The sequence below is a fragment of the Lampris incognitus genome, chromosome 10 (assembly GCF_029633865.1).
Source record: "Lampris incognitus isolate fLamInc1 chromosome 10, fLamInc1.hap2, whole genome shotgun sequence".
NCBI classification, from domain to species: Eukaryota; Metazoa; Chordata; class Actinopteri; order Lampriformes; family Lampridae; genus Lampris; species Lampris incognitus.
In genome coordinates, this window is record NC_079220.1 from 51,903,039 (window position 1) to 51,930,686 (window position 27,648).

The 27,648-nt window shown below is 44.0% G+C and overlaps 3 protein-coding genes across 5 annotated transcripts in view; 2 read left to right on the forward strand and 1 right to left on the reverse strand.

The window, feature by feature from the left end:
- Positions 1-9,341: 9,341 nt before the first annotated feature.
- hmox2b (heme oxygenase 2b) lies at positions 9,342-16,841 on the forward strand. Of its 2 annotated transcripts, none has more exons than XM_056287700.1 (6): positions 9,342-9,381; positions 11,603-11,725; positions 11,888-12,005; positions 12,396-12,887; positions 13,775-13,898; positions 14,043-16,841. In XM_056287700.1, the coding sequence occupies exons 2-6, from the start codon at positions 11,658-11,660 to the stop codon at positions 14,168-14,170; spliced, it is 930 nt and encodes a 309-aa protein (XP_056143675.1). In that variant the 5' UTR covers positions 9,342-9,381; positions 11,603-11,657; the 3' UTR covers positions 14,171-16,841. The 2 variants fall into 2 exon arrangements, with proteins under 2 accessions (XP_056143675.1, XP_056143676.1); XM_056287701.1 differs by lacking the exon at positions 9,342-9,381 and adding an exon at positions 9,431-9,646.
- Positions 16,842-17,019: 178 nt separating this feature from the next.
- Positions 17,020-26,653, reverse strand: dnaja3a (DnaJ heat shock protein family (Hsp40) member A3a). Of its 2 annotated transcripts, XM_056288780.1 has the most exons (12): positions 26,379-26,653; positions 25,768-25,910; positions 25,567-25,650; positions 25,080-25,286; positions 24,626-24,778; positions 22,421-22,568; positions 22,211-22,275; positions 20,502-20,630; positions 20,168-20,283; positions 19,029-19,126; positions 18,709-18,835; positions 17,020-18,288 (listed from the first exon to the last, which is right to left on the reverse strand). In XM_056288780.1, the coding sequence occupies exons 1-11, from the start codon at positions 26,584-26,586 to the stop codon at positions 18,723-18,725; spliced, it is 1,464 nt and encodes a 487-aa protein (XP_056144755.1). In that variant the 5' UTR covers positions 26,587-26,653; the 3' UTR covers positions 17,020-18,288; positions 18,709-18,722. The 2 variants fall into 2 exon arrangements, with proteins under 2 accessions (XP_056144755.1, XP_056144756.1); XM_056288781.1 differs by lacking the exon at positions 18,709-18,835.
- A 126-nt stretch (positions 26,654-26,779) lies between these two features.
- Positions 26,780-27,648, forward strand: part of LOC130119861 (coronin-7-like) — a 63,132-nt gene continuing 62,263 nt past the window's right edge. The window contains exon 1 of the mRNA XM_056288451.1: positions 26,780-27,081. Coding sequence (XP_056144426.1) covers positions 27,022-27,081 — 60 coding nt within the window. The 5' untranslated portion in view covers positions 26,780-27,021. The remainder of the gene's footprint in view (positions 27,082-27,648) is intronic.

Sequence of the window (27,648 nt, forward strand, 5' to 3'; positions counted from 1 at the left end):
ACGGGGGCAACGAGTACTAGCCAATCAGAGGCAGAGTTCCCGGAAAACGGGTACGAAAAAAAAAACACGCCGCTGTCACGCAGCAACCCCTGGATTAGGGTTAAAGCAAGTCAAGTCAATTTTATTTGTGTAGCCCAATATCACAAGTTACAAAATTGCCTCAGGGGGCTTTACAGCAACACAATATCCTGTCCTGAGACCCTCGCATCGGATAAGGAACAACTCCCTAAAAAAAAACCTAAAAAAAACTTATAACAGGTATAAAAAAAATAGGAGGAAACTTCAGGGAGAGCAACAGAGGAGAGCTCTCTCTCCCAACATGGACAACGTGCCAATGGATGTTGTGTGTGTACACAATTTACACAATACAACATTAAAAGAGGATGATGGATTTATAATGGAATCATAGAAAATATGAAGAATATGATGATGATGCCAAGCGGTGTCCGGACGCCACCGGGACAGCCCAGGACCCGAGCCACGCGACCAGCATCATCATGTAGAAGAAGAAGAAGAAGAAGCAGAAGACGCAGAAGAAGAAGAAGAAGAAGAAGAAGAAGAAGAAGAAAGGTTGATGTATGTTCTCTCACGTTTGTAGCTGTTACCAAGACATTTCATTCTGACATTGTACTGCGTTGATGCGTTTGGGTGCTAAAGGTAAAACAGTCTTAAATAACATTTAAATATTAACTATTGTGCATTAAAATACCTTGGTTACTAATTTCTCTCCTTTTAATATTAGCTAATGACGGCAGGGTAATTGATCAAACAAACACAACAGCGGTATTAACGCTACAGGTGGACAGTTTGCAGGAAACGTGGTCATAAAGCTGTCATAATAAGCAAAATGTCCCTTTGCAAATGAATGCTTTCACGAACAGCATACCGTCATAAATGTTTTGTTATGTTGATTTTTGAATGCATTTATTTTTATTTGTCAGAGACTGTGATTAAAATGCTTGCATATGGGGAAAAGGAAAAGGAGATGACTACAGTTCTTGGCCAAGCTGTTGTCAGTCTGCCCCCTCTGCTGCACACCAGATCACCACATTTCCATTATCCAACCAAGCCACCGCCCTGAGGACAATTAGTTTATACACTGCAGTCAGGCAGTGGCCAGAACATTTTGTGCAAATTGGTTCCTCTGCCAATCAATACTTTAGTACAACCTTCTTGTCCCCCATTCTATTACATCTAATTTCTTGGCTCATTTGGAGAGGCTTCTTCACTGTGGTAATGAGGCGGGATGCCCGGTGAAGAGATGTCAATGTTTTGCTCACCATCTGCAAACCAAGACAGGGTGTGTCATCCTGTAGTGTCGGCGAGAATACTGACAATATTGGGGTCATTCAAAGTAAACCTGTGGGCATGCAGTTGTGTACTGTGCTTATTTGCATTATTTGTATCAACGTCGTGTTCAATTTGCCAACCACAGTCATATCTGGTTGGGGTTATTACTGTTCCAAACCACCCCCTACCCCCCTCTTTTAATCTTAGATAACCGATTGTCTGAAGAACTCACAGAATTTCACAATGTTAACTCAAAAAACCCATTTCTCAAAAATAATTCTCCTGGAATGCTCCACTAGTCTGTTAGAAATAATAAGGCCTCACAACAGATTTTAGATTGTCCTTCCAGAGAAGTGTGTCTTGCTCATACTAAATACAACAATGACATCCCAGAGTGCAAATCGAATGAAATATGGCATACCATTTTATTCCAATGCTTTGTGCCCCTCCTGCATTTCTCTGAGTAGTTTGAATCCCATGACTGCTGTGTTGTTTTGATGGTTATCATTATTTCCCCTTTTCTGATCTCCACCATTATACCCCAATATTAATTTCAGTTTTGAGATTACGATGATGCATTTTGTGTTACTCTGCAGTTTCCGTGTACTGCCAAGAGCTGCATCACGGATTGCTGTGGCAACATAGACCCCTTGGTTGGTGTGTGTGTGTGTGTGTGTGTGTGTGTGTGTGTGTGTGTGTGTGTGTGTGTGTGTGTGTGTGTTTGACCTAGCATTTGAAGGTCAAATACACTGGGGACCTGAGATTAGTCATCAGGTCCTTGGGAAGTGACAGATAAATAGGATGCTCAAGTAAAAGATGTTAAAGAATTACTTAGTAGTTGAGTGAGCATGGCTGTAAAATAGAGTATCTCCCTTTTTTTGTTAAGTAGGAGTCTTGTAGTTCAAAGAAGCATCCAACAGGAAACTCTGGGTGTAAGTTTGACATCAATCCAACGCCAAGACACTCGGTCAAAGTCCCATTACTGTTTTAATGAAGGTGGATCTGGCCTACCAAAATAATTAGCTCTGATAACAACACAGCTTGTCAGCTCTATCACAGGGAAGTGAATCATCTCATTAGCTCATCTGCTCCCCACCTGCCCCATATGGCTCAGCAGCATGATGGGAAAGGGAATGCTTGGCCACCCCACCAACAGAGCATCTGACACTTGACTGCAATAATAAGCCCTTACATGGTTTCATACGCACACCCACGCACATGCACACGCACACACACACACACACACACGGTTACATATACATGCACAAACAAGGGAGTTTTAAAATATACACCACAGACATAAAAACATAGTCTGATGAACAAATCTAGACGAAATCACAAATAACCCCTCATCATCATCAGCAGTTACTCGGGGTGCAGTATGGCTGTCCTTTTTCTAGGTCCTATTTTCTAGGTAATGATACATTATATTTGTGGGCGCCTTTCAGAGCACTCAAGGACACCTTACAGAACACAGTAAAAAAAATTTAAAAAATCAAGCAGCACTGAATTTTTTAGACAGCATAAAATCAAAACAAAGCAGGGTAGACAATAAAAAGTTAACACAACAGATACGTATAAAATCATCATCTGCACAAAGCTCAATGAAGCGTGGATCAGACTGAATATGCCAGTTTGAAAAGGTATGTTTTGAGATGGGATTAGGAGGTTGAAAGAGAGTCAATGTTGTGAATGTCTTGTGGGAGCGAGTTGCATAGGCGGGGGGCAGAACGACTGAAGGCTCTAGTCCCCATGGTAGTCAAGCGGGCCGATGGTGTAGTGAGTTGGAGAGCAGAAGAGGATGTGAGAGTGCGAGAGGGCGGCTATCCTTGCGGGAGGACAGCGTTTTATGTGGAGAGGCTCATGCACCTGCAGCCACCACATGGTCCTTGGCAGTGGGTGGCCAGAGTCCAATGGCATAGAGAACCAAGAACAATTGGGGACCACCCTCTGTTGCAGCCTTCATCCGCCTTCACTGGCATTGTCTTCCGCCTGTTCCGCTGTTGAGGTCCTTGTTGGATCGCGCTTCGTCTTGGGTAAGCCCCAGATGGCATAGCTCTTGGGATCATTAATACACGCAAGCTTGTCTACCACGACAAGGTGGTGATCTAGGAGAAGACAAACCACTAAATACATGAATCATGCCCAGCATATGTCATTAACCCTCTGAAACAAAATTTGCTAAAATTAGACCATTTATCGTAGCCAGAAACTGTAAAGATAAAAATTATTGTTGGATTGTCAGATTTCTGATGGTCCTTGATTGCATTATGTATGATGAACGGTTCCATCATGGAAAATAAACCGGATCTAAGCTTAAAATAGTGATGTTTCCCACCTGCATAGCACACATGAAATGGCCACTGTTGATGGAGTAGGCCTGGGACATCTGGAGGATGGTGGCGGCAGTCATCTGGACCTCGGTAATCTTCGTAGCAGACAGCTTGGACCGCTTATGGGCGAGGTTGTCAAGAGACCCAGCCAGAAAAGCTAAGTTGCTAGTCAGTGCCACCACCTGGGAGGCAGCTGCATAGCCGCGGTCAAGAAAGGTGGCCTTGTTGGGCAGTGACAGCCGACCACCTGGCCAGAGGGAGGCTGAAGGGGGGAGGTAGACCCTTACTGCGTCATCGATAAGATGCACTCCTTTGTCTCACTCTGAGCCCTCCACTGAGCAGTAGGGACCATAAGCCAAAGCCGAGGTCTTGGCACCAAGTGGGGAGGCCCACTCACGCTGTGTGTAGTGGAAGATGGGTGCCATCTTGGGACATAGCACATGAGGGTGAGGCCTGCTGCTTGGCCGGGCACAAAGGCTGACCATGAAGTCATACCGGGGAGCAGTGAGGGGAGGAGGCAGCGGAAGCGGGATACCCAAAAAAACAAAAAACAAAATCGAGGAAGAGAGAGGCCAGGTCCTCTTTCTTGAAGACACGATGGTCATCCTCCTCATCATACACCTCCCAGGGCTTAGAGTGGGCCGCCTTCTCGTTCACCGGCGCCTGGAGAGGCGTAAGGAGTCAGCGTACTTCTGCCCGTTCTCGCGCTCCACCTGGGGGAGAGCAAGGCAGGCAGGGCAGGTCTCAGCTTCGTCTTGGTGATGCCAACCGAGGCAAAAGAAACAGGCCTGGTGGCTGTCCACGGAATACATTTCAGTAGAACAGGAGGAGCAGGTCTTGTAAGAGAAGACATAACTGCGACACCGGAGCATGGCAGATAGAGGAAAAGGCTGAGTGGAAAAGGGAGACGAGCTGCTATTCTTTTGAAAACAAAATTGTAAAAGATACGTCTTGTGATGCCCCTGGCCACATCAACGGTGATGTCACCTGTGGTCATTGGGTATTTCAACAATCAGACACACTGACCAAGGTGACAGAGCTGGGACTGATCAAGTGCCAGCTTGTGTCCCGGTAGCACTACCTCACCTACGGATCCCCTTTCCTGATCTACAGCCGTCTTGATGCAACTTCAGCACCCTCGGTGGCCATCCTGATGGCTCTTCCCTGTGGGTGGTGCTTACCCACATTGTTGTGGCACTGCCCCACCAGTGCTGTGTACTTCACCCTCTTTCTCTCATCGGTCTCCTTGATGTGGTCCTCCCACAATACAGTGAATAAATACCAAGGGGATGATCTGCTTCAGAGAGCAGAACCATGTCCGGCCTCAGTGTCGTTACATAGACATTTTCTGGGAACTTGAACTGCTTCCCCAGGTCAACTTTCAGCTCCCAGTCTTATGCCATTGCGAGCAGGCCAGAGGAGTCGGTCCCTGCAACTGATGTTGGCTTCGCCACAGCTCTGATTATCACAATGGTTGTCTTCACTGGGCAGAGGCACATGCAGTGGCTGATCCCATTGCAGACGATGTCTGCTATGGCCTTCAGGACTTTGTCATGATGCCAGCAGTAGCACCCCTCACCCAGGACTTTCAAACAGTAGCTGAGGATATGCTCCTGGGTTCCTCTCCTCAGGCACAGAGCACAAGCTGGCATCGAACTTCCCCCAGCAGAACAAGCTGGACTGGCTCAGTCGAATGTCATAGACAGCCTGGATCAAGAACGTGATGCAGTGATGCTCATCTCTCCAAAGCTCGGCCCAAGAGACCTTACGCTTAGTCCAAACTTAATCCACCGCATACCCCCATCTTGTCCAGCCTCCCTACTGTTGCATTCCAACCATCCTGTTGGCTCGCTCCTCCTCCTCCTGGATCAGCATCTTCCTGTCCTTCCCCTGCACCTTGTCATAATGTGATGTTGTGCTACTGCCAAGGCCAGCCCTCCCATGAGTCATCGTGCCCACTCTTAGCCCCCCTGGTTCAAGGATGGTCATTCCCTCTTAACACAGATGGCCTCTTTGACTCCCAGTTCAAACCAGCGTTCCTCCCTATCAAGGATGTGCAGATCCTCATCCTTGAAAGAGTGGCCACTGGCCTGTAGACGGGGTGTCGACTGCGAAGTCCTGTACAGAGTACATCTGTCGCCATCTTACAATGCTGTGATTGCAAACATTCCCAAATCCTCTTTGAATAGTACACATGGAAACTCTAGTTAATGGTCCCACCCATTATTTGCATATGAAACTGGTCGTTGGTTTGGGTCGTTATGCAGCTGTATTGTTTATAAGGGTGGGGATACCTGCAGTCAGTTTAGACCGAAGAGGTCACTTAGTTGAGTGATGAATTAGCAAGCGCTCCTGTTTGCCAGATCTGGGCCAGAACCAAGCCATAGCAATGCCGCATGTGCCACATATTTGCCAAAGGTGGCCCACATCGTTTTGTAATATTTGGCCCATATTCAGCATTTACCACACGGGCCACTTCAGGGTCACATCCAGATTACATGTTGCCGAGAGCACCGCATCTTTGCCAAAAGAAAAGGCCCACATTTGATTTGGCATATTTAGGCCATATTTGCTATTATACATGTGGGCCACTTCAAGCTCACGTCCATTTTGTCAGGGCCAGAAGAAAGCCATCAGTGCCGCATCATTGCCTGGAGTGACCCACATCTGGATGCTATTTGGGAATGCAACAATGGCGCCGCTGCGCTCTGCAGGCCATTATTTCCAATGGCTTGCTCGCTGGGTCAACTGCACCCTGCGTGCTGTGATGAATACCCGCGCAGCCAGTAGAAACCAGGCAGCCAGCCAGGCACGGAAAGCAAAATGTGTGTGTCAATCTCTCTAACATATAACATCCCAAGTGAGCATTTCTTTAAATACCTGCAATTGAGGACTTTTATCTCTTCTATGCAAAACCAGTCATTGGTAATTCCTGCACTATCATCCTTAGAAGAAATTATTACAGAGAATTGCAATACATAGTAATGGTTTGATTTGGCTTGCATCTGGCTCTGAGACCTCAGTATCCAAACTTGAAGCATGGAGGACAGATTTAAAAGAGAACATTTCGAATCATAATCGGAATAGCCTGTGGGGAGGTTCAAACACAAACATCCATTCATTCCATCCATTATCCAAACCGCTTATCCTGCTCTCAGGGTTGCGGGGATGCTGGAGCCTATCCCAGCAGCCATTGGGTGGCAGGCGGGGAGACACCCTGGACAGGCCGTCAGACCATCACAGCAAATACAAACAAATACTAACAGCCAACACTAATTTAAAGCTACTTCAATACAGTTGGCTGATGTGGACTTATGTAACCCCTGTCAAATTGAATAAATATAACAGTTATATACCTAACATTTGTTTTAGATGTAATGAGGGTCAAGGAACAAACACATGCATTGTATTTGGGAGTGTGACAAAATTAAGATAATAAAAGATAATGAAAACATGATCATTTTGTCTGTGAATATTCCACTAGACTCCAAGGTGATATTGCTATGCTTGTATCCAACAGATCTCATTCTGAAAACCAAAGAATATAAATTTACTGATTTTGCTATATTGCAGGAAAAACAAACGATAGCTTTTAACTGGAAGAAAACTGTGGCACCTACAATTGGTGCGTGGATCGGAAATATGGCGTAATGCGTGTCAATGGAGGGAAAAACTTACCTTGAAAAACAAATTGGGTGTTTATGAGGGAATCTGGAATCCATTTAATGATTTTATAAAATGAGGAGATATAGGAGAACATTTAGGATAGGATACTTAAATAATCAAAGTAGTGGTAAATCCTAGAAGGGGATGGAGGCGTGTTTTGAAAAATTGTTGCAATGGTGTAACTTTTTGTTTATTTTCACATTGTGGCCCGGACCCGTCCCACACCCGACTTTCGTCTGTCTTTCATCCGGCCCACATAACACGTGGAATGATGGCACTTGGGCGGCCCGCTCCTGTTTGCCAGATCTGGGCCAGAACCAAGCCATAGCAATGCCGTATGTGGCACATATTTGCCAAAGGTGGCCATATTTGTTTTGTGATATTTGGGCCATATTCACCATTTACCACACGGGCCACTTCAGGGTCACATCCAGATTACATGTTGCCGAGAGCACCGCATCTTTGTCAAAAAAGGCCCACATCTGATTTGGCATATTTGGGCCATATTTGCTATTTATTATACATGTGGGCCACTTCAGACTCACATCCATTTTGTCAGGGCCAGAAGAAGGCCATCAGTGCCGCATCATTGCCTGGAGTGACCCACATCCGGATGCTATCTGAGAAGGGTGAGCAGGTGTGTGTGTGTGTGTGTGTGGGGGGGGGTATTGTGTCTGTTAATGTTAAAACTTGCAGCGTCATATGTTGCATAATAATGCTGAAGTTTGTATAGTGAAAACTCCATAAAAGACATTGTTTAAAAAAAGGTATTGTGTGTCAGAATTCCCAGAATTTTACAACACAAATTTACTCTTCTATCGAGTCCTGGGGAGGAAAGCCCTGTCTGGGAAACACATTTCCAGAAGTACCAGAAACCAGGCAGGGTTTTCGTGTATTTTGCTTAATACTGTAACGTGCATGGATAAGAAGACACGCTGGCCGCTGGCTGGCGGGTCTGACCCTTTAGTCGAGCGCAGCGGTTCTCAACCTTTTTGGGGTCCTGGACCCCCTGCGTATTTTTGATCTACTCTGAGGACCCCTCCACCTGATCTTGGGGGAGGGGGGTTGCAATTTGATAGAAACAGTAGAAACTGCATTTTAAATTGCATTATAGCATTTATTCACTCTTTGGGGCAAAAATAAGAGCTTTCAGTTGTAACTTAGATATAGTTAACAAAACAGAATTCTTATGCAGTAACTTTCAGATATATGTAACAAGACAGAATTCTTATGCAGTAACTTTCAGATATACTATGTAACAAAACAGAATATGTATTCAGTAACTTTCAGATATATGTAACAAAACAGAATATGTATTCAGTAACTTTTAACAATGCAAACGGGAGCGAGATCTCTTATTAAAATACAATAAATGACACTTGTGAAACAGATGTAATTAGAGAAAAAAGTCGTGTTACCCTTTATAGTTTAGGTAGATAAAGGTCTGTCACATTTGAGTAAAACAATCCTATTTCTATAAATGTCATAGGATCTTTTTTTTTAAGATATTTTATTTTCACGGACCCCTTGCAATTACACCACGGACCACTAGGGGTCCGCGGACCCCCGGTTGAGAAACTCTGGTCTAGCGGTTAGCGATGTCTCCTGCTCGTGCGGGCGATACGGGTTCGCTTCCCGGCCGCGGCAGTTCCTGTGGTTGCGTTGTCCCCCCCCCCCCCCGAATTCGCTACAATACATTGCTAGAGTAAGACTTGTGTTTGTCATTCCGGTTTCCCTTTTTCATTTTCCGCACCATTCCACACACATAATGACAGTTATTAGAACTCCTGTTTGTTTCCAAAACAACCGAGAGAAAGGACGTTCAGTGGATTCGGCGTCCATTTCACAAGCGTTACAAATCAAAATTAAAAAAATGTTTGTTTTGTACACTTAAATCGCTAGATGGACGTATCCTCCTTTAATCTGGACCGTGTTTCTCTTGCCTTGGGCGGCGTGGCTCGGGAAAGACGTCCCGTTCTTCTTTGAATGCGGAAACTCTAGCTGGGGCTCGGTCACGTGACTTCGAACCGAAATCACAGCCGTTCGTCACTTCCTGTTTAGAGTTAACGGGACAGCTCCGCGCCGCCGAGAGGTGAGTTCTACGGGCGTCGCGAAGGCCGCCGTCGTCGGTAAAAGTTCACGCAGGCTTGGGTGTTGAAGTAGAAGCGGCGGCCACCTGATTCATATGTAGTCGGCGCTCAAATAATGGGGCGAGTTTGCCGTTCTGCTAGCTAGCACGGCTAGTACCCAAGCTAGCGTTGGCCACCGCCGTCTGTTGAAGTTAGCTTTGGTCAGACTGATGGCGCTCAGCTGCTGACACTGGCAAAGTTCCGCTTGCTCATTAATGATTAACGCAGGTAACCGGCGAGGCTAATTTCTTTCCCTTTGTGAAAGGTAACGTCAGCGTGCAGGGTGATTACCTTGAGGAACAGTTGTTTACATTTAGCTAGTCGGATATCCTCACCCGTTGAGTACAGCTTACCACTACCAGCAAACGCCAGAAGGACTGTATTGTGTTGTATGGGCCTCTCTGTCCATTGTGTACGCACAGATTCAGGCTTGGTTATTGTTTACAACCAAACCAGCCCCTGCCAGGCTGTGTCAGTCACACTACTAACCTTTATTGCCCCGGAACAGTAAACAAGAAGGAATTACCCAGCTAAATAAACCATCAGAGGTCATCTTCTGATTTATCCCCCCCCCCCACTCAGTTATGCCAAACGTGAAGGAGAGTGGGGTTAACACCAGCTGTCCTTTTTGTTGGGTCGACTAGTGCGCCGCCATAACTTTTTTTTTTGGCCCTTATCGATCTGCTATGCTGTAATTGCAAATGTAATTTGAGCATAAAAGCTACAGTTCCTGTTCTGGGAACACGTACCCGAAACATCTCGGAGTGAAATGTTTGGATTGTGGTGCTTGGCTGGAGTTAATTCACCAGGGGTATAAAGATGATGTAGGCAGGTTGAGGCTAATTTCTACTGGCACTTCATAACATATATATAATACACAGAATCTGATCTAAACCCTTTGTGCTGATATTAAAGGGGCTCCTACACACCACTCCCGTTCAACAAACCAAGACACAAAAACTCAGCAAACTCCATACACTTGTTCCTGCGTTTAAAGCAACAACTTTAGGCTGTGCTGGTATATATATCTATAAACCTGGTTCCAAATGGCGTAGTTGGCTACCAAACTAACTAAACATCAATATGTGTATCCTCATTCTTGATATTAACAACTGTAAGCTAATGGGATGGCTGACACTGCTGGTTTGAAACGGCTGGGTCAGCAGTTCAGAAACTGAATGCCTACTAGTAACCCTTGGCAACCAAAGTGCAATAACCAATGAGAGTGCCAATGTGAATATTTCGCTGGGGTTATCCAGTAGATGTCTTCCATCCCAGAAGTTTCGTTCAGTTAGGCCCAAAACACCTCCAGAAGGCTTAACGGTGAGTTCTGACATCCCGGAACCACCACCCTCTACACCCATATCTGAAACCCTCTGCCTACAACTAACCTGCAAGAGCAACTCTCCCAACTGACCTGATTTCTTCTTATCTACAGCCACTGACTAGCCCTTTCTGTTGTGTCAGACAACTCCTTTCGGGCTGATCTCTGATTATGATAGAGCCGAGGAGTGCAACAAATGATGGACTGACTTTGTGCTCTGGCTGTCAAATTTCCCAGGGCCTCTTTCCTTGAAGCTGTACAAGCTTTACTTGACATTGCTTTGTTTACACGTAGCACTGTGTATTCTGCCTATCTGATATTATAATCTGGGACATACAGTAATTGCCCCATCTGCACATCATGTTATATAGCCTTCTGTAACCATGATGCATGTTGTTGACCCACATTGTTCCTTTGTTGCCTATTCTTGCTTTAAGCTGTAATTTTAGACAGCACTGAAAAGGTGAAAAACTTGTACAAAGCTACATGTTATTCTTTTGACCTAATTATTTTACACTGCTGAAGTTCTGTGGTGAAGAATTTGTCCAATATTCGTAATAATTTTTTGTAAAGTATTTTAGCTCATGTAACTCAAGATGCATATGATCTATCAAAACTGAGAATACGTGGTGAACTGGCTTAAGATGCCTCTTTTTTTGTTGTTGCATAAATGTAGTTTCAGAGGGTCAAAATCTTCACATCTCGAGGCACCAATTAGATGATTAATTGCCTTTAAGACCGGTTTATTGCCAATATTATTCCTGATGCTGTTCTTTGTTGCACAAATTCATCTGCTCCACATGAACAAGTCAGTTTAAAGGGTTTGGATGGTGATCTGCTTGTCTTTGATGGGTGTCTAGTACAAGTCCCACTGTCTGACAGTCCCATTAAAAAGTCTCAACATCAGCATAGAAGATGGAGAAGACTGAGGTTGTTTCCAATGGAGAAGGCCCAATACAGGAACAGCAGGAGCCCAAACTCAGGTAGGGTTCCCTCCATTGTGTTGCCATCGGTGTCTTCAAACAAAAGCACAGTGTGGAAACTGAATTTTGAGATACAATGACACAAGTTTTGTTAATTTACAATAATTACATGCTATTGTAGTTACATCAGTGACTCATTAAAGCCCCCCCCCCCCCCCCCAGTCCTGACGACTTGTCCGAGATGTTGGCAGCAGGGACCAAAGAGATTCATGAGAAGGCTGAAAACACTCAGTTTGTCAAAGACTTTCTGAGGGGGCGTATCCGCAAAGAGCTGTTTAAGGTCAGTTTAAAGAAAGTTGGGGAAACGTTTTGTTTATTATGAAGTCTGTGGTCAAACCAAATTAGTTTTATTTCATTTTGAATGCTAAAAGTGCTATGTGTAACTCAAAATCTTGATCTCTGTTGATCAGTGATGTGGATAGGAACGGTAAATTGAAACAGAAAAGGAGCTGAAAAGGGGCAGGGTGTCAGCCAGCAACAAAATGACTCATCTGTGGGTGGAGGGGATGTCATTGTTTATTCAATCTCAATCAGTAACATTCAGCAACTGGTGCTGATATTTACTAGTGATTTTATGCTTCAGGGAAGTCAACATGTTACACATGGTACCATTTAAATGTTGGATATTTGCCAACTTTTCTCTCTTGCTCCCCCCCCTCTGTTTCCCAAGCTAGGTGCTGTGGCACTCTACTACACTTACAAAGCCATGGAGGAGGAGATTGAGAGGAACAAGGACCACCCCAACTTTGCCCCTCTCTATTTCCCCGTGGAGCTACATCGGCATGAAGCCCTGGCTCGTGACCTGGAGTACTTCTATGGGCCAGATTGGCAGAACCAGATCAGCTGCTCCCAAGCCACCCAACGATATGTGGACCGCATCCATGAGGTAGGGCAGGAGGACTCAGTGCTGCTGGTTGCTCACGCCTACACCCGCTACATGGGAGACCTATCCGGAGGCCAAGTCCTAAAGAAGGTAGCCCAGCGAGCCCTAAAGCTGCCCCCCACGGGGGAGGGCCTGGAGTTCTATCAATTTGATGCCATCCATAGCGCCAAGGCGTTCAAACAGCTGTACCGCAGCAGGATGAATGAACTGGAGTTGGACGTGGAGACGAAGCAGAAGCTAGTGGCCGAGGCAGTCAAGGCCTTCCAGTTCAACATGGAGGTGAGGGGGCAAGGGGGGGAGAAGGGGTGAGAGATAGATAGAAAGCATGGATTCTGAAAGAAAAGGTTAAGTAACCTGCTAGCAGCAGATTGATAACCTTGCTGTGAGTATTGCTAAATGGACTTAATTTTAAAATGAAAATAGCCCTTTTCACACCAAAACCCTGGTATTTTCCAGGGTTCAAATCAAGGGATTCTTTATAAAGTCAAGCTCTCACCGCCAAGCTGATTTCAGCTTTTTCTCTAGAAAGCTACCTCTTTTTTGATTCTGATCCTGGGAAAAAATGCTGGGATGGACTAGATTATTCCAATGGGTTATTTTTCCATATAAAGTTTGCATTTGCAAAACATGCAGTTGCTTTTTCCTGCGAATACCTCGGCTGCTCCACAGTCCAGCTACAGTTCAGCTGAACAGTGAAGAATATTTAAATGCTAAGCCGTCATCTTTGCATAAGCGGAACACAAGTATGCATTTTCATTGGCTGCTTGTTCAATGTGTTGAACGCAACGTGTCAAACGAACCAATGCCAGGATTCTGTGAGGTGCCAACATGTTACTGAGAAAATGCTGTGCCAGTGCCCACAGGACCAATTTCCAAGGATTTTACACCAAGGATTTTAATGATTTTACGCCAAAGCCTGTCCTACTAAGAACCCAGGAATTTGGTTTGGTATGAAAGAGTGAAATGTCACTTCATCTGTTATTTTCTATCAGGTTTGGACAAGAACATTCTCCCTGAAATGTTACGCTGACGGTTCGTCGGCTATTAATCAAAACAAATAGCCGCAGTTTGTGATGAATTGATTCCTGAGAGTGATTCTTTACATGGAAGTCGCCTTTAAGCCCTTGTAGCTGTAAATCAAGTCTGTTCATTTATTTTTATGCTAGGTGTTTGAGGAGCTAGAGGAGACGGGTAAAACCATCGAGGAGGACGTCTTGGATGCTGGCATGCCCGTCCATGGAGCAATTGGGGGAGACATCAGCAAATGCCCATACTATGCTGCCAAAACGGGTATGCCTTGCTGAATTATGTGCATTCATTATACGTCTTTACATAAGTAACCTGTTACTTACAGCATGTGTAACTGAGATTTACAAGACTTTCATTAAGATGGGAAAATAATTTCATTTTTTGCTGGTTTTTTTTCTGTCCCAGTGGCAAGTGGTGGAACAGCGTATGTGTGTCAGTTAGCCATGGCTGTGCTCAGACACCCAACAGGGCAGGTCCTGTTTGCCGCCTGGGTTGCAGCACTGGCTGGGTTGGTTGCGTGGTATCTCATGTAATCCAGCCCTTAGTCAGACGCTATGCTGCCATGAGAAGGAGGGGGAGCATGGAGGAGACACAGAGAGGAGAATGGAAAAGTCCCGACAATCTAGGAAAAACTAGATGACCTCTAGGATATGAACCATCCGCCCCTCAGACCTTCTAAGTGGTTCTCCTCTCACCTTTTCATTTCTCTACCTCCCATAAAACTCTCTCCATCCCATATCCTCTCAGTGTGGCTGCCCGAATCGCAGGCCCTGTTAAAGCTGTGCAATGCTTTTTCCCCCCTCAAGTTTTGTCATGATCGAAGCACAAAGATGATATCTGAATACACTTGAGACATTTGTAAAGAATGCTTTACATTTTTTCCTGCCTAATTCTGATCAGATTGGCTGTAAACAATTTTTTGTTTGATTTTATTTTTTTATATATATAAATGGGTAAAGCTCATTTATGATTTATCACTTAGCTAAAGGCTATGCATTCATTGAATATTGTAGATCAATCAAAACTGATTGATGATTTCTTGAAATTATACTGTGCATGTGTTATGCATGGGTATGGAAACTAGGTTTTCTGCAAGGCAAACCTGACTACTGTGTTCAGACTGAATTCTTCAGGTGGATTGGACACTAAAACAAAAAATGGACAAGTTCACTTAAAACTAAAGAAATTAACGGTTTTCTTTAATAAACCCTTAGTGCAGTTTGAAACAAATTGCTGAAGAACATTCAAATAATTACAATATTTAACCGACACATATTTCTTCCTCCTAGAATCATTCCTGGCCATTCACTTTGTGTACATGTCAAGTATGGAACAGGTGTTCAGAACCAATTCTTGCACGACTGTATAATAAACAAACGGGTTTTAAATATCGGCAAAATTCTACAAATACACCTTTGTAGTTTTACGTTCCAGTTTATTTACATGAGTCAATACATTTTATTTCTACTGTTGCTTGTTCAAATGGGACAGCTGTTCTGTAGGAGAGCATATTTTGCACTCATCACTTTTTTTTTCCAAGAAAAATTGTCTCTATTACTTTGCTCACACAACCATCCAACTAACTGATTAATGTACCAGCCATATCCGTCCTACAGCAGGTAAAAGTGTCCTCAGCATAGCACATTATAGAGGAGGTCACGGTCTCTTTGGCTTCCTCAGCTGCTGTGATGCAAGTTCAGCTTTATTGCATGAAGGCAAAATGCAACATTGTGTAGTGGTTTATTAAAGTAAAAACACCACAGGCAGGTAAGATGGGTGAAATGTACTGTTAAGTATTTCAGCACACATGCTTTTGTTTATCTTTCACTCTCTGATGAATATACCAATATGAATTCTGACTGACCATATGATTTGAATAGCTTTTTTTTAACGTTTTTTTTTTTGCATATAGGGCACATCTTTTTCAACATTGATAAAGAATATAATTATTTACTGTACAAGTGGTTTTTTGTATTAACTGCTTTTTTTTTTTTAGTTTCATTGTGACAGAAATGACATTCCCTCCATTTTGTACCATGATCCTTTCATTGTCCTTCAGAGTGATTGGTTTCTTTTATTTTGCTGGGGGATTTTGGATACCGAGTACCAAGTGACACTTTTCACTTGAAACGAGTTCCTGTTCTTAGTATTCCCGAATTGCATTCACACTTAAATTTGATGTGCAGCACTTTAGGTTAATGAATTTGTGGTACAGCTTTTTTTTTGACCAGGAAGCTGCAGATGTAGTTTATGCGGGGAGTCCCAAGTCAGATGGCGATGTATTAGGAGGAAAAGCATGAATGTTTTTCTTTATCTCAGTGTGCCAGTATGATTTTCCTTTTACAGTATTTTGGACAGAGCAAAGGGGTGGACTTTGGACCTAAGGAGGCACTGCTAGAATGGTGGTGGCCATAGACTTAACTATGTAAAACCCTCTATATTGAGTGAGTGGATTTTGTTGGCCATTTTGTGCTTATTTTACAATTTCTTGACTCTTCACTAGCTGTTCTCAATTCCACGGTGCAGCTAACTCGGTTGTGATTTTTTTCAGTGACTGTCAAAAATGCCCTTATTGGGTACGAGTAAAAATCACAAGAATACATTGTGTGTTCTTTGAAGGAGTAAAAAATGTTGAAAATTAACATTTGAGTAGATTTTGTTGGCCATTATATGCTTATTTTACAATTTCTTGACTCTTCACTAGCTGTTCCCAATACCACAGTGCAGTTAACTCGGTTGTGCTTTTTTCAGCGACTGTCAAAAATGCCCTGATTGAGTACAAGTAAAAATCACAGGAATACATTGTGGTAATGTTCGAGTAGATTTTGTTGGCCATTATGTGCTTATTTTACGATTTCTTGACTCTTCACTAGCTGTTCTCAGTACCACGGTGCAGCTAACTCAGTTGTGATTTTTCAGCGACTGTCAAAAATGCCCTGATTGAGTACAAGTAAAAATCACAGGAATACATTGTGTGGTCTTTGAAGGAGTAAAAAAAACTTTGAAAATTAACATTTGAGTAGATTTTGTTGGCCATTATGTGCTTATTTTACAATTTCTTGACTCTTCACTAGCTGTTCAGTACCACGGTGCAGCTAACTCGGTTGTGCTTTTATCAGCGACTGTCAAAAATGCCCTTGTTGAGTACGAGTAAAAATCACAGGAATACATTGTGTGGTCTTTGAAGGAATAAAAAACTTTGAAAATTAATGTTCGAGTCCTTTGTTAAAAAATGTTCACTCAGAATGAAACAGAAACCATACTAAAAATCAGTTTTCTCATTTGGGTAGAAAGAGTCAATTTAATGATTTGCTCATCTTTTCACAGCCCCACTTGTAATTGAGGGCTGCTTCAGGACAATGGATGAGTTTAGACGGATGGTATGACCTTTCTCTGACAAATTCAAGACACAATACAACAATAATGAGTCTATTTATCAAAGTCATTGACTGAAATAATTTTAAAACGTTTTATTTTTTAATCTGTTGTGGTTTTGACAGATAAATTGGATTCTACATTAGCTCAAGAGACTATTATTCTGTCATTTCTTTTTTTTCTGGTTACTTATGAAAAGGATTGAGTTTTTGGATTTCATGGTTTGCGTTAAGATTAATCAAATCTGACATTCAGAATCAACCAACCTACCGGGCAAAGGCGAAGTATTCCACTCTCTCCCAACATTCATTTACAGAAAACAACGGGTATTTCCAGACCACATCTTTATTATAGATTTTACAGCTTATATCTTTTCTATATGACACATTGGTACAACTGATTAACAGCAGCCTATTTACAAATATGATGGGACCAGATAGGGTTTACTTTTGAAGTCTGTTACTCTCACGGTGAGAAAGGTTAAGAGAGACAGATCGGCACCTGTCGACTTAACAGAAAAGGACCAAGTTTTAAGATCTGACTTCTAAAACTATTGTGCTTGGTCAGGGACAGGGGACGAACTCAGGAAAGAGAGAAGACCCTGTGTCACATTCTCAATTGCACGAATTTAAGGCTAAACTCGCCTTGTTCCAAACTTTTTCAGCTACCAGCACTGAGGCTTGTAAGATAAGTACTGACAGCACTCATGAACACACATGGGTCAAAATAAATCATAGAAAAACAGAAAAAGATCAGTAATATTCCTCTGTGAGAAGGACTATTTCATCCAAGATACTGTATTATTTGGAATCTGAGGCCATGAATTTATTTCTGTGTATGTGGATACTGTTACTGCAATGGGGTTAAGAGTTCTGGCGACCAACAGAATTGGACAACAGATGCATACATATATATGTTTCTCTTCCATATGACAGCTCTTTCTGCGACCAAAATGACCGTGGTGAGAATTTGATGGGCAAGAGAATCAAAAAAACTTGTGCAGTGGGGCACATCTTCTTGTGTATGTACTGTAGCATAGAGCAAGGAGTCCAATTAGCCATGACTCACTCCTAGTGAATGACTAGGGCAAGGTAGGTAGGTACGTGCTGATGAGTCCAGAAACCCTCAAGGCCTCAGGCAACGCCCAATACTCCTTAAATCCCCGTCCATTTCCCTCTTTGGCAACGCTCGGGTGGCCGTCCCCCCTCTCTAGAGCGTTCACCATCTGCAGTTTGATGTGCCGAGGGGCTATCTCAGTTCCCAGTGGACCTTTTACCTTGAAGAAGATGAAGAAGAGATGTTGTTTTGGAGACGATATGTAATATATTTCAAGTCGTAGAACAGCGTAAACTTGCAAACAGAGTAAAAAAAGCTTTAAAATCAGACAGGACAGAGGACACTATAATTGATAAGACAAACAATGTTGAAATTGTTGTAACAAAATAATGTTGAAATAACATTGTTATTTTGTTATTATGTTGAATAACAATGTTGAAATTGTTGTGACAAAATAACAATGTTGAAATTGACACGCCACCCATATTTCACATCAAACAGCCACAAACCAGCTAATGTAAATGTACCACAGGGTAAAGCATCACATAACATTCTTCGTGTCACTTCTTATTATGGAATCTTGTACCAAATTTTAAATTATTATATTTAGTTACGTAGAAAATATTAACGCTACTCCTACCTGGTTTGTGGCTGTCAAGAGGAGCTAAACAATTCCTTTAATTTGGAGAGGAAGCCCCCCTCCCGTTTCCCCTCTTTTTCCTTCCCCCTCTTCCCTGCCTCAGACGGCTTTCCACTGCTGCCCCCACCTGGACAGAGACCAGTACTGTGTCAGCCCATTTAATCACTAAATACAACACGCCAATCCTCTTACAGTCCCATCTCAACAACCCTAAGGCTTTGACCAAATGTAAGTATAAACCCAAAAGGAAAAGGAAAACAAGAGGAGAAAGAGATGGGTAAGTCTAAATTTCCACAACCCCAAGGAGTGAGTCACCCTACCTGTGGTGGTGTTGGTGATGCTGTTCACTGTTCCCTCCACGTCCGTCTCATCCTCAGCATAGCTCACCAGCAGTGCTCTCTGTCTGTCTGTCAGTGTCCTGCGAAGAGAGGCGAATTATTTCAAACTTTTTCTGAGGAGTATTTCAAAGGCCAAGCCATTTCAGCCATTCAACTCATTTACTGGTCTGGCCAAAGTTATTCATGTTTGAAACATATCCTGTCATAGCTGCTGCAGCTCTCTTCTTTGTTCCTGTCTACGCTCCTTTTCACATCTTCAGCCTGTATAAACTCTGAAAAGTGTATTGTACTGTCCATCCAGCCATCCATTATCCGAACCGCTTATCCTGCTCTCAGGGTTGCGGGATGCTGGAGCCTATCCCAGCAGTCATTGGGCAGCAGGCGGGGAGACACCCTGGACAGGCCGTCAGGCCATCACACAGGGCCGACGTGTACACACACACACACCTAGGGACAATTTAGTACGGCTGATTCACCTGACCTACATGTCTTTGGACAGTGGGAGGAAACCGGAGCCCTCGGAGGAAACCCACACAGACATGCAAACTCCACACAGAGGGCGACCCCCACGGTTGGACTACCCTGGGGCTCGAACCCAGGACCTTTTTGCTGTGAGGCGACCATGCTAACCACTGCGCCCCCGTGCCGCCCGTATTGTACTGTATTACTCTTAAAACCATGGACGGGTGTGGTACCTAGCTCAAGCAGACCTTTTAACTTGGGGCAAAAAAAGATATCAAAAGATGAGTTAAACATGTTTTTGCCATTAGATGTTCTGGACTTTGAAATACCCAAGCCAAGAAGCTAAACCTGGATTAATGAATATAATTTTATAAGCCACCTCTTAAAATTGACCTTTATAGACTAGTTCTTTTGTCACGATTTGCCTATGTGTTTGGCCTGGTTTTGGTCTTGTCTCATTTCTGTTTATTGCTGGTCTTGTTACTCTTTACTGTTGATTTTAGTCAATTTTTTGCAAGCACTGAACAAATACTTTATCTTATTAAGTCTAGCGCACAACACATACAAGTCGACGAAATACACAGAAACAAGTACTTCTAAATTCAAGTCAAACCTAATGATGTACTGTCGAAGGTGTGCATGTGTGCGAGGTGTCTTACTTGGGTATTTTGACTTTGACGTGGACGTAGTGATCTCCAAAACCGTACCCAGAGACGCGGGCGATCCCTTTCCCAGAGAGACGGATCTTCTGGTCTGTTTGGATGCCTGCAGGGATCTGTGGTGTTCATCGGTTAACGGATTACTACCCACTGGCTTTTACAACCCGTTTTCACATGCAAAAAAACTTCCCCAATATTGTCTTTGTTCCAGAGAAATCAGCACCAATTACCCCGACAGATTATTTCTTGTCTGCAATGAATTTTGCACGTGGGAAACAAGGACCGCAATGCACTGTTTTGTACTGTGAATGTGTGTGTTGGCATTTGCGCCTACTGTTAAGTTGAGCGTCTCATAGAGGCCTTGTGTTCTGGCCGTGCCTCCCAGGATGGCTTGGGCCACGGAGATCAACAAGTCAGAGTGGATGTCCGCGCCTTCCCTCCTGAACACAGAACTCTTCTGAACCTGGGGACCGCAGCAAAAATAATCACAAACCAAAGATGGAAGACGGTGTTTGCATCACCCCTATACAACTGTTCGTCTCAGTGTTCTTGGTCGACTGGAAGGCATTCTTCTATTAATCTATGAATTAGGTGTGCCTGTTCGTAAATCTTCAATTAGCACCATTCTTTCCTCAGAAGGGCCATCCTAGAAGGACGGCTGATTTTGAGTATCATATGCAAAAAAAACAAAAACAAAAACAAAACAAAACACATTTGGCAGAATCTGAAAAGCTGATCCAGTGCTACCTTTGCCTGAAGACATGCCAACAAAAAGAAAAACATTACAAGTTCAGGAGTTCTGTTTAAATTCATGTGCCACCAATATCAATTCTGTCAGTTATATACCTCCCCCATCCCAAAATAAAAAATATGATTATGCGACAATTTATGGGTACGTCAATATTCATATCAATTCAGGCCTAAATGTAGTTTTCTTATGTTCTCCAATATTAAAACTCATCTTTTCCTGAAACGGAAATGATTTATAGACTCAAAATGTGGTTGAGCAATAGGGTTGGGTACTGAACTCGATACTTTTAAGGGTACTGACCGAATTACGTCAGTACTACAGAGTACCTACTCACGTTAGATTAACCGGTGCCAAATTTTGGTCCCTTGAGAGTGGGCTGTGTTGAGTCAAAAAAAAAAAGAAAAGGTTCCTTGAGCCTTTTGAAAAATCCCTCCTCGTTTACCGCTTGTCGCAAGCGCGCATCTGGGTGAGAGTATACGTTAGAGAAAGAGAGCGAGACTACGTTACCCCCTCACCTAAAACTACAGCTTGTTCCAAGTCCAACACGGTCAGGGCAATGGCTAACTGAAAACTGTTCATTTGTTGTTTTTTTTTTATCTACCCCCCCTCCCACTTTCCCCCCCCAACCCCACTACAGTACATAACCTCGCTGCTACCACTCCTCCATCAGTACATCACCTGTGCTTCCTCCGAGAACCACAAGACAGCGTTCTCGCGCTACACCCTGGTAACTGGGATGGGCTGGAGATTGTAGGGACGGGTTTGGGGTGGGGGGGGGTGGGGGAGTTATTTTGTGTGGTGTGTTACAACAGAATATTCTAAAGATAGAGAGATATAGATAATGTTGAAAATGACAAGTTTGGACTTGTGTTTTTTACAACTGAAATGACTTTTGTTATTACAGAAAAAGTACTGAAAAAAAGGGACCATTGGGTACCGGTACCGAATTCCAGGTATCGGTTCAAATGTGAACGGTATCCAACCCTGCTGAGCAACAAGACTGTTGAAATTCATTCCTTGTCTGACAAGTCTGCACTGATTTTAAAATCTGATCCTTTCAATGTATGAATCCAAACTAAGAGAAAATGGTGAATAACAACATTTCTTACAAGTTTTTATGAACATATCGGTGCATGTGTGACGTAATATTTTGCCTTGCTGTGCAAGGCCCGGTGAGCCTTATTAACACACCTACACAGGTAAAATCCCTTTACAGTCTGCAGAACTTCCTGGACTAGAGAGTTTATTCTTAGTGTGGCTTGGGTTTCCTATGCCATCTGTGACGCACTCACCCGGAACGTGATGAAGACCTCCTTCTTGCCCACAGGCATCCTAACAGTCTGACCCTCCTCCACTCCTGAAACACATATCAAACAACAAACAGTGTGGCGATGGGCGCAGTCCACACTACAGCTTACTATTTCATCAGCCGACATCTGAAAACAATGCCATTGTTCAGTCTTCTGAGACTATCTGAAGAGGGAGCTGTGTGTCTCACTGACCTGCAGGTACAGGCACCATCACGGTCTTTCTCTGCTTGGTCCGTCCTGTCCCGCGGCAGCACTGACACGGGGACGAGATGACCGAACCCTTACCGCCACAGCGACGGCATGTGGAGCGCATCACAAACGGACCCGTATTGATCGTCTCCTACAGAGAGACGCAATACATGCGTTTAACAATAACACGGAAGGATCATGTACACCTTTGATACTTAGAGAGAGAGAGAAAAAAAGTGTATCGATGACAATGATGATCATCCAAAATGACACTACGGACAGCTGCGAAGACTTGTTATTGCACACTGATTTTTTTTTCACATCAGTGCAACACGCCCTGACAAATTTCACTTATTTGTATTTGTTAGTTCTTGATTTTTAGCACTCTGTACAGAAAGATACATATGATTCGCTTTACTTGTCAACTTAAATAATTTGACATTCACAGATACATATATAATAATCAGCCAAAACATTAAAACCACCTGCCTAATACTGTGCAGGTTGCCTGTCTGGTCCAATCCCACAGAAAAGCTACTGTAGCTCAAATTGCTGACCAAGTGAATGCTGGCTATGATGGACAGGTGTCAGAGCATCACAACTTGCTGCGTATGGGGTTGCGTAGCCACAGACCAGTCAGAGTACCCATGATGACCCCTGTCCACCATCGAAGGCATCTACAATAGGCACGTGAGCATCAAAACTGGACCATCGAGCAGTGGAAGAAGGTGGCCCGGTCTGATAAATCCCGTTTTCTTTTACATCATGTGAATGGCTGGGTGCGTGCGCATCGTTTATCTGGGGACGTGATGGCACCAGGATGTATTGTGGGGAGCAGACAAGCCAGCGGAGGCAGTGTGATGCTCTGGGCAATGTTCTGCTGGGAAACACTGGGTCCTGGTCCTGGCATTCATGTGGATGTTACTTTGACACGTACTACTTACCTAAACACTGTTGCAGACCAAGTACACTCCTTCCTGGCAATGGTATTCCCTCTCTGCCCAGGTCTAGGTCTGCCTCTTTCAGCAGGATAATGTGCCTTGCCACATAACAAATATTATTCAGGAATGGTTTGAGGAACATGACAAAGTGTTCAAGGTGTTGCCTTGAACATTGGGGCCTCCAATCCATGGAGGCCCCAACTCACAACTTCCAAGTTCAAGTTCACTTCATTATTCTGACCGGCTGGGGGTAAAAACTGTCTTTTAGATGGCTGGTCTGAGCTCTGATGCTCTGTAGGCGTTGTCCTGAGGGAAGGAGTGAGAACAGACCATGTGCTGGGTGGCTGGTGTCCTCCATGATACTTAGGGCCTTCCTTCTGCAACAGGTGGTGTAAATGTCCTGAAGCTATGGCAGTGGTGTTCCCATGATTTTTTTGAAGCCATTTTTACTATCACTCTTATCATTTGTGGTCCTGTTTAGTCAGGTTGCCAAGCCAAACCAGTATGCTCTTTGTGGTAGTCTGACAGAAATTGACCACGGTTTTTGTGGACATTCTGAATTTTTTAAGACATCTCAGAAAGTAGTCTCTGTTGTGCCTTCTTAATGACACAACTGGTGTTTAGAGACCAGGAGAGGGAGTCTGAGGTTTGAATGCTAAAAATCTGAATTTCAACAGCGACACCATTGATGTAAACTGGTGTCTGAACCATTTTGGACTTTCTAAAATCAACAATTATCTCCTTTGTTTTCTCAACATTTAGGGGGAGGTTGTTATCTTGACACCATATGGATAGGTCCCTCACCTCCTTACTATAGGAATCGTTTATCAGTCCAATTACTGTGGTGACATCTGCGAATTTCACTATGCTGTTATGATATTTGGCAACACAGTCAATGTGTGAGCAGACTGTAGAGTAAGGGACTAAGCCAACAACCCTGCGGTGCTCCTGTATTGAGAACTATGGTAGATGAGAAGCTGGGATTTACAGGACTTAAAGGATCTGCTGCTCAACTTTTGGTGCCAGATACCACAGGACACCTTCAAAGGTTTCCTGTGCCATGGAGTCCATGGCATATTAGGCAGATGGTTTTAATGTTTTGGCTAACTGGTGTATACTCTCAATGATATGATGAGATACTCTTTTTCCACTTTGGAGCATCATCTCAATGTCTTTGTTTTCCTCATGTTGCGCATTGCAGCAAGTCATATCCCCAGGATGTTGAAACATACGTACATGTCTTTCAGTTAAGTTGAATTTGACTCACCATGCCTGAGCCGTTGCAGTAGTGGCAGTGCTGGACTTTGGTGCCAGGTTCGTGTCCCTTACCATCACAGCGCTGGCAAGCAGCCTCTATATTGACAGATATCTCTTTGTTGACTCCTTTGGCTGCCTGAGTGAATGTCAGCTCCATGATGTACTGTACATAAAAAAAGAGGCCTGGAATGAAATACTTAGGTCTGATAAAGGTACATGGATAAACTTATTGCTCCAGAAAAGTTGAATCAGTTCATCTGGACACCAAGTTTAATGGGAAAACGTACATCACTCATTTAAGTAACTTCATCAGTTCTCAGCTGACTGCAGGTATCCTTATTGCTAAGTGTTACATTATTTTTATGCTAATAAGTGAACAAGACCAAATCAGATTTAAATGTAAATCTTTTACTTTAAATTCTGAAAAAGACTCCCGAGTCTGGGAAAAAAAGCTCCTCACTGACCTCCTGTGGCTGATCAAATATGGCACTGAAGTCTCCAAAACCTCGGGCTCCAGAAAATTCTCCAAAGATCTTGCGGAAAAGCTCCTCTGGATCCACGTTGGTGGTCTGTCCACTCCAGTACTGCTGTCCTCCACCAGCCTGGCCAGCATCAAATCCGGAGGTACCGTATGTGTCATACTGTTTCCTCTTCCCTTCATCACTCAGGACCTGAGGAAACAGAGTGAGAATTTATAAAACTACCATTCTAATGAGACTGCTCAAAGATTTCACAAGGATAAGGGTTTGTTTTTTTCTGGGGGAAAAAGGCCAAAAGACATACTGACTTATAAATAATAATACAAACTGCTGCTTTAAGTTAGTTTTTGGATCAGTATAAGATAAAACCTCAAGCCTGTCATCTAATGATGACTGGACTTGTTGAACAATAACAAAAGGAGTATGTGAAGTTCTGACTGGAAGTTTTAAAGAGTGACTGGGGAAAAAAAACCTCATAAGCTTCAGCCAGCTGAGCAAATTTCTCCTTGGCCTTTGGGTCATCTTTATTGGTGTCAGGATGGTACTTTTTGGCCATCTGAGAGAACAACAAACACAAACAAGCTGTCATCTACTGTGACAGTTGTCAGCAGAGATCCAACACATGCTCCAACAGAAAAAGTGACCAAAGTGTGTTGGGCAGGAAGTAACAGACCTGGTAGTAGGCTTTTTTGATCTCCTTCTGGGTTGCTGTGCGGGGTACCCCCAAGATCTGGTAAAAGTCCTGCTTGTTTCCAGCTGGGACACTTGTGTGGAAGTCCACTGTGCAGACAGCATGGGGTGATTTGAGACCTGGAGCTAAATGGTGAGCGGGAAGGTCGTGTAGCAACAACTTAATGTTCTGGCACAGCTGGCAAACCCAACAACACATCAAATGTGATTGCACTGTTAGTTGGCAGCTAACTGAAACGTCTCCGCTGCGGTCCACCCTGCCTAACAAAGCTGTCAAATTAGCGATTGGTAGTATTCTTATCTTTGCATTGTCAGACAGCTTGATGAAATACTCTTCCAACTATAAACACCATTGACACTCGAGTGAGGGTCGAGGGATCCTGGCGGAGCCGGCTGGCACATATTAGCCAAATCTGACTGAAAATTTACATCGACGAGTTGTTATTAACCCAAAGTAGCACAGTCCTAACGATATATGACGAGGTGCATTACCGTTTACCACAACGTAGAATAGAAAACCGGTTTGTCTCTGTTAGCCTAGCCTAGCCTAGCCTAGCCTAGCATAGGCCGTGACACAGTAAACGCACCGCTCACCTGGCAACCCTCTCAATGTCAAGGCATTCCGTGTCCCGGCACATAGTGCGTTCCCCCCCGGCCATAGTTTCTGAAACCTTAGGGTAGAAACACCGCGAACCCCTCCATTGGACACACAGATGACCGCACTACGAGCACGGCGACTTCCAGAGGACACGGCAACTGAAAGCCAACGTGTGGAACTGCGGGCTGCCGAGGACGCCATCATTATCCACCGCTGCCTTGCTGCCCCTCACTGCGCATGTCCGAAACGAAGGGGGGTTGTCCGTGGCAGAGACGCTCCGCAAATCTTCTGTTTTTCCTCAGAAACGTTTGCGAAAGATTTTTTTTTTTTAAACGGCGCGATTGCAATTTAGGTACTCGGCTGTGTAGTGTTATACTTTAGAGGACGCGAAAACGTAAATAAATAGGATGTTTCGCCTTTGTGCGCCATAGGGGAAAAAAAAGGCACAAACGCCACCTTCGCGGTAAACGGAGGAAAACAAACCGAGCGTGCCCCGCGCGCCTAGCACGAGAGCTGTCAGCTGTTGTGGAAGTACCTCGCGCTTTTAGAAGTAACTCATCACAGGCTCGAGAGAGCGAGCGAGAGATAGACACCCCGGAAGACAACCGGAAGACACTCAACCGAACCGGACAGGACAGCATGAACCGTTTCAAGACGTCAAAATTCAAAAACACCACCCCCAAAATCCCTAAGAAAGATGTGAGTACCTGTGTTTGGCTATGGGGGGGGGGCAGATCCTTAGTTAGACCCTCTTGATTATTTGCTGTAGTTAAGGGGAGGGCGTTTTAGGGGACCGCCTGAAGAGAACTTCCTGCATCGTCTGCGAATGGGGCGCACTGCGCTCAGAGAGCTGGAGAAGCTGAGTCGCTCTCCGCCTGCACCCACGATGCAAGTTCAAGTGCGAACCATGTGGCTGCGGAAAGTAACTAGCTAGCCTGCGTTTGATGCTGCGGAGTTGGTCATCGTCGCCGCAGCAGAGTTGCCACGGTGTTTGCATGTTATTCCCGCATTATTATTTGCAAATGTAAAGCACGCCGTCCAAGATCCGAGGTGCCAGCAGATTGAAATACGAGGCTAAGAGGAAAATGCGACGCCTGATACCACAACCGCATTTTCTAAATCGCTCGCAGTGATAAGTGATAGTGATAGTGGGAGTGTATCAGTAAGAGCTGGACATATGCATCATGCACAGTGGGGTGGGGTGGGGTGGGGGTGGAGGGGTTGCAAACCGGAGAACTGCCATTCTGTGGTTGGTGTGGACGCACT